This window comes from Coenobita brevimanus, chromosome 64 (assembly GCF_032717465.1).
Source record: "Coenobita brevimanus isolate Jiangsu-jjx chromosome 64, ASM3271746v2, whole genome shotgun sequence".
In the NCBI taxonomy this organism is placed as follows: domain Eukaryota; kingdom Metazoa; phylum Arthropoda; class Malacostraca; order Decapoda; family Coenobitidae; genus Coenobita; species Coenobita brevimanus.
Window position 1 is genome coordinate 28,856,963 of NC_137017.1, and position 7,150 is coordinate 28,864,112.

The window sequence follows — 7,150 nt, forward strand, 5'->3', positions numbered from 1 at the left end:
ACGCCCCTGTCCTATCAAGTTTGTTCACCATACGTCTGTTCATTTATCAGAGAGAGAGAGAGAGAGAGAGAGAGAGAGAGAGAGAGAGAGAGAGGGGGGGGGACGTCCAAAATGTATATAAGAGAATAATTTTACACCTTGATATACCTGCCTGATACTTAAAACTCAGAGGGTATTTAAGGACGAAGATGAGGATGGAGATTAAACAGGGGAAGGAGAGGAGCAAGGGGGAGGGGGAGAGAAAAGACAATATCAGAACAGAATGTGACTGATCTTACGTTTTTTCATCCCTACAGATTCGTACATAATTTTGCTCCCATTTTGTGTTATTGAAATTTAGGTTTGTTATAAGAGGCTAGTGATTTTTCTGCTGCTCGCCCTGACCTTTTTCATCAGTCCGTCAGTTCCCCCATTTCTTCAAGCCCACCCATCCCTCTTACGCGCACACACACACACACACACACACACACACACACACACACACACACACACACACACACACACACACACACACACACACACACTTCCTTTCTTTCTGCTCAGAAGTATCGTAACATCAAGAAAGTCAGCATAAAAACAGAAATACTTTTAGGCAGGATAATATGAGTCGAATCGCTGCAACATAATTACAGTTCGTTTGATATATACATAAGATAAATATTAACGTAGAGGGGATATAGATGGGATGTTCTAAATGTCCTCAGAACCTAAATAATGAGCATATTTAAACCCCTTACGACGAAGATTCACTTATTCTTACTACTTTCAGATTTTTTTACTTAGGAGAAATTTTTGTAACTAAAGGGGCTTGATATGGCTTTCCCTAACTCCTTTTTACTAGAGGGCTTTCGTAAACCGACCTTACTACTTTGGTGGCCGGAAGAATAAATGTATTTCAAGTATATTCTATTCTTTGGTTCCCCAAGAAAAAATCAGCGGCAAATATTGGGAGTTTGCCTTTCCTTTCGCGATTTCGGTTTTAAGAACGTGGCCTCTGAAGATCCCTCAAAGCAGCAGATCCAGCAAAATGCGTCCAGGTGGAAATATTTGGATGCGTCTCTGGAAAACTCGATCGCATACAAGACAGAAACACACACACACACACACACACACACACACACACACACACACACACACACAGAAAAAAACACAACCATACCTTCCACATACTGTACATATTGCGCACAAACACTCATTTCCTCGTACAAACACACCTTCTCGTCAAGCCAGCCAGAGTACCTATTAAATGCACATATAACTTCACAAGAATAAATATAAACCCGTCAGACCGCCACTTAAGAAAAATAAGACCTCTAAAAACACATGAACCCGCCAAACAACCACGTTAAACCACATGAAGACCCTTAGACCCCGTCAAAAGATTACGTTTAAGACACACACAATCTTTTCAAAGCACACATAAACCCGCGAAAGCACAAAGTTCCTCAGAAGCACTCACATACGTCACGCAAAAGCACACACATATCAATCCATGAAGAACTTCACACACACACACACACACACACACACACACACACACACACACACACACACACACACACACACACACACACACACACACACACACACACACACACACACACACACACACACAATCACCGACAAAGACCCGCATCTCCCACGCAGCCCAGCAGGCAAAGGAGTATATAACCAGGCAGTAGTCCCGCTTGAGAGTAAAACATTAATGCTGCTCCGAATTTCCAGTGCGTTATTCTCACCGGGCGAATGGAAAAGCGATATATATATAAATTCCTTTTCAGTCACGTACAGTTGCGCAAGATAATCGAATCCAAGTAAATATAACGATGGTATTATTCCCCGCCGAGCCGTATTGTCCGCTAGGGATATATGGTATAGAAAACATCGCGGTAATATTTGAAGGTCCTTGAATTCGGAAGGGTATGTAAATCTCCAAGAGTACCTGGATTTCTTTGGTTTGGCACCTCGAGACGTCGTTCCTTGACCTTCGCCCTGGAAAAATATAGGTGTATCAGGGACGAATTTATCGGATATCGTTCAGGGTGTGTGTGTTTGTCGAAGGCTGATACGCTTCTCTTCAATGGAGTTATGTTTGCTGTGTTGGATTTGGTCATTCGTGGTCAGACTTGTATATCCTTGGTACTGGCAGGGGTCAAGGAGTCTGCATTTGTGGAGGATGGATGGTTAGGAATGTCGGTGGGGATGATGGTGGGGATTAGGGATGTGGGCGTTATGTGAGGGTGTGAGTTAGGAGTGTGGGTGGGTGATAGGAGTGTGAGTGGGTGTGAGGATGGGGGATGGAGGTTAGGAGTCCGGGTGGTTAGGAGTTGGGTTGGTGTTAAGGTGGGGGCTACTGCGAAATGTCAGTGGGAGTGAGTGTGGGTGGGTATGAGGGTGGGAGTTAGAAGTGTGGGTGGTTGAAAGTGAGGTTGGATGTTAGAGTGTAGGTTGTGAGCGTTAGTGATTGTGAGCGTGGATGTTTGTGAGCGTGGGTGGTTAGGAATTTGAACTGTTAAGAGGTAGGGTGGGTGGATGGTTGGTGAGTGAGGGAGTGGGAGGGAGAGTTTGCTGGTGAGAGTGATTGGTGTGTAGGGTGGTTTGAATGTCATTTGGTGTATGAGGGATTGTGGATGAATTAGTATGTTTGTGAGTGAGTGTAATCGGTAACTGAAGGTGCCAGTTGAATGGGGACCAGTTAATCAGTACTTTGCTATGTGGGATGAAAGCACGATAGTAAAGTAAGGCACTGAATAGAGTTGATATCGGTAGGTGAGGTTAAGTAGAAGACTGGGGTTCGAGAGTTTCAAGTGAGGTAGGTTTGCAAGGTCGACGAATGAAGGAAGCTGTGAGGGTGTTGGAGGCGGGCTTATTCTCGGGTGGTAGGCCAGGGAGTCTAGGAAAATTGGACCCAGTTCTCAGGATGTGTGCCCGAGTTATCAGCATACCATTCTGGTTTGATGAGGGCATGGTAATCAGCTGAGCCAAGAGTTTCAGAGTAAAAGTCGAGTTTTGCCCATAATCATGATGCCTGATGATCGTGTGGTGGGTGCCAGGGTAGCATGAGGGGAGGGGAGGGGAGGGGAGCAATGTTGAGGGGGTGGCAGAGGTCTAACCCGCAGCAGCGCAGTCTACCTGATGCAGTGGTGGGGGTAAGACGCTCACTGGGGCTCCGCTCGCTACAGCCACGTGAGAGAGCTGTGCCATCTTAAACCGCGCCCTCACAGAAACACACCTCACTTTGCCGATCTTCCTCTCGACTTGCAGTTACGAGTTCTTGAAGGGAAAGGCACCCGTAAGATAAATGAGAATTTTAAGCAAACTTGAATGCCTTGGGGAGAAAGGAAAAATAGTTTCGTGAGGGAAAAGAAAGGCAGTGTCAGGGCACGAGAAAGCAGTGGCAGGATTGAATTAATTTGGTGCAGTGTATCTTCTGTAGCAACCTCCTCCCGCCGCGTCTGTAGCGTTAGTGTCACAATTTCTTTTGCACTTTTACTGAACTCTGAAATTTATTGGTTCTTTGAAGGCTGTTGGGCATTGGAAACCTGATAATGTGAGCAATAATAGTGATGTTCAGATGTGTGCTTCAATATAAACGGAGAAATTCGTCGTGAAACTTCTAAGCGGTGCTGATATTTTTTATTTCCCTTTTGTACGGACGCTTCCATACGCATGCACATGAAAATATCAGATCCATGAAATATCAGAAGCGACGACGACAATGTGTGAGAAAAAAACGACACAGGTGGAACGCTAGACGACAAGGCAGGGTGATCTTTCCTCTCTGACGAGGTCGAGATGGAACCCCGAATAGTAGCAACTGTCGTTCTCTTCCTCGCCGTTGCAGGTGCCCACGTCCTCGTCCAGTCCTCGAACCATGGTAAGTGTGAAGTGAGGTGAGGTGAGGACAGCGACACGCAAGCAGTCACTTACGAGCTGTCAGTTGGGCCTCTAATGGTAGGGTTTTTGCTGGTGAGAAGTGGAACGGACTGACACGTATTCAGGTGTTAATTTTATGAAGATAAGGGTTAGAGGTAGTTCTGATGAACCCGAGGATTTGATTAGCGGGGAATTGAATTAGTGTTTTATGTATACTTCAATTCGTGTCTTGGAATTTTATTTGTGAAGGAAGAACTGGACCGTATTCCAGTGTTAATTTTATGAACCTTGGGGATGGTTCGTGGGTAGGGGGTTGTGTCGTCTCTTTTATTTGTACTTTTTCGTTTTTGTGTCCATCGTGGAGTTCGTTTATGGAGAAAGAGATGGACGCATATTCGGCCGTTAACTTTCTGAGCCTCAGGGGTGATTCTTGGGCAGGGGGTAGCATCGCCTCTGTTTATGCATACTCTTTATGTATATTGATGGGTAGGGGGTGTTTGATCGCCTCTGTTTTATGTTTTTTATTTTTCCCATATACTGACGGGCAAGGGTGTTGGATCGCCTTTCTTTTATATTTTTCCAGTATATTGATGGACAGGGGTTTTTGATCGCCTCTTTTTTTTTTTCCTGTGTACTGAAGGGCAGGGAGGGGGTTAGATCGCCTCTGTTTTATGTTTACTTTTTTCATGTACGTGTATCTTGGAATCTGTTAGTAGAGAAAGAGATGAGCGCGTATTCAAGTATTAATTTAATGTATCTTTGAGGGTGATTCGTGGACACGGAGGTTGGTCTCTGGTTCTTATGAATACCTTTCCTTATATACGAGTGTCTTGGTGTCTTTATGGAGGAAGAGATTGGCGGGTATTCAAGTGTTAATTTTATTATTCATGGGGATGTGATACGTGGGCAGAGAGGTAATATGTATGCCTCTTTTTAGTATACTTGTATCTTGGAGCCTGTTTATGGAGACACGCGGGCAGAATAAATGCTAAGTTATGAATATACTCTATGATTACAGTATACATGTATTTTGGAGTGTTTATGGGAAGACATATACTCAGCATTTATTCATAGACACAGTACAGTATATCCGAAGTTGTGAAATATACCGTCACATTAATGTATATACGTACACTATGTTGGAGCCTATTAATGAGGAAACCGTCACAACAGATATTTAACGTTTGATATATATTCTTACAGGAAAATATACTGTGATCACGAAAGGAAGAAAATAGTGGAGGGCCACGTGTGTTATGCGAGTGTCATATTTATGTATGTAGAAGCTGGGTGTGTATGCTGGCGTTATTAATGGAAAGACCCAGATAACATGTATCACAAGGACCGAAAATAATCTCACATGAAAGCAAGCTGCAGCCAAGGTGATATTAAAAACGAGAGGGTCTGCATTCAGTGTTAAATTTTATCAGTCTCGTCGTGTGCCGCTCTGGGGGCTCCATTCACAGTGGATTTTAAACAGTTTTGAAGATAAACAGTTCTCCATGTCAACCGCTTATCAGGGACAAATTTCTTGTGTCTTATTATTCACTTTGATATTCAGTGTAATTTTCGTTGTAAAGTGTTTCGTATAATCTGCTTGTTTTCGTCTGAACTAATCAACTCCCACAACTTTAAGTCTACATCGTGAGTGGTGACATGAAATTCGACGAGCTTTACTTATGAGGTAGTAATAAGTTTGCTTGATCACTAAATAAATCGACCTTCCATTGAGATTATACTTGGCTATCAACCGAACTGAAAGAGGTTAGGGATCTGCCAGGGTAAAGTAATTGTAGTATAGTTTTGAGTGTAAAACGCAATCTTTTAGCCATCTTACATTCAATAATATCTATGAAGACGAGTTCTAGTGTGTGTGTGTGTGTGTGTGTGTGTGTGTGTGTGTGTGTGTGTGTGTGTGTGTGTGTGTGTGTGTCTGTCTGTCTGTCTGTCTGTCTGTCTGTCCTTGATCTGCAAATAAATGGCTTGTGCGATTCTTACCCTAGTCTGAAGGGAGAATAAGAAAAAGGGGGTTGGGGATTCCATTCAGTGTCAAAGCTTATCAGGAATGTCAATCAGTGTGTGTATGTGTGTGTGTGTGTGTGTGTGTGTGTGTGTGTGTGTGTGTGTGTGTGTGTGTGTGTGTGTGTGTGTGTGTGTGTCATATCCAAGCCTCGGTGTGTAAATAAATCGCTTTCACGAATTGTCACCAGCAGTCTGGAGGGGAGAACATTGGATTAATTGAGCGGATGGTCGGAGTGGGCGTGGGGTATGGCCCAGTTCACTGGCTCTTACACAGTTCTCTCTCTTTCTCCCCCTGCGACCAATTGTTCAGCCAGCATCCTGCCCGATACACATAAATGGATTCACTCAGCCGGGGATAGGACATGGGGACGCCTGATTTTATATTTACTTGAGTTCCTGTTAGAAGCTAAATACACGATAGAAAACGGTGACAAACAAATGAATAATTCGATGATCGTAAATACACTAATTTTGTTTATTTTTTCTCGGATATACAAATGAATACCAAAGTAGAAGACAACACAGCAGACAATGAATGTAAAATCGCCTTCCCCCCCCCCCTCCACTGAAATTCGATTTGGTTCCAGTCGGTTTTTCTTCTTTGGATGTGGATGTACTGAAAGAAATAGTAAAAGCCAATAAAAGAATGAGTAGAAGAAAGGTTTGAAATGCATGTTTTTTCTGTTATCTTTTTTTTTTTTTTTAACTGTTCTTGTAACCCCTGATATACGAAAGAAAAATAAGGTAATAAGGGCAACAGTAGATATAAATTCACTCCAGACACGCGATGTTATTTACAGTTCAGCTCATCTTAAAATCTGAATATGCAAAAGAAAGCAGATAAAAGGAGATGGAAAAATATTTGTTATAATTCCTCATAACACGGGATATCTGTTTACTTCAAGTTTTTTGAACCCGAATATATAAAATAATGATAATAATAATATTAATAGATGGGAGGCCCCTAAACACGAGAGATTTGTTAGTCTAACTTCTCTTTGAACCAGGATATATTAAAGAAAAAATGGAAATCACTGAAAAGGGAGATAGCCGATGGGAGTCCCAGATGCCAAGAGTTCCGTAAATAGTTAATTGAAGTTTCAAAAAAAAAAAAAAAAAAAAAAGAAAGGAAAAGCAGAAACTAGAGTGGCTTTTATTTTACACGCACTCTTCTTGGAAACCACCAGCGTGACGGAGGAGCAAAACAGACGCCAATTAAAAGATAATGATGAACGTACATTCCCGTCAAACA

General features: G+C 42.7%; 1 protein-coding gene across 1 annotated transcript in view; it reads left to right on the forward strand.

Annotated features, from left to right (window-relative positions):
- Positions 1–3,795: 3,795 nt before the first annotated feature.
- LOC145404720 (uncharacterized) overlaps positions 3,796–7,150 on the forward strand; it is a 336,793-nt gene continuing 333,438 nt past the window's right edge. The window contains exon 1 of the mRNA XM_080276271.1: positions 3,796–3,877. Within this exon, the coding sequence (XP_080132397.1) occupies positions 3,796–3,877 (82 nt within the window). The remainder of the gene's footprint in view (positions 3,878–7,150) is intronic.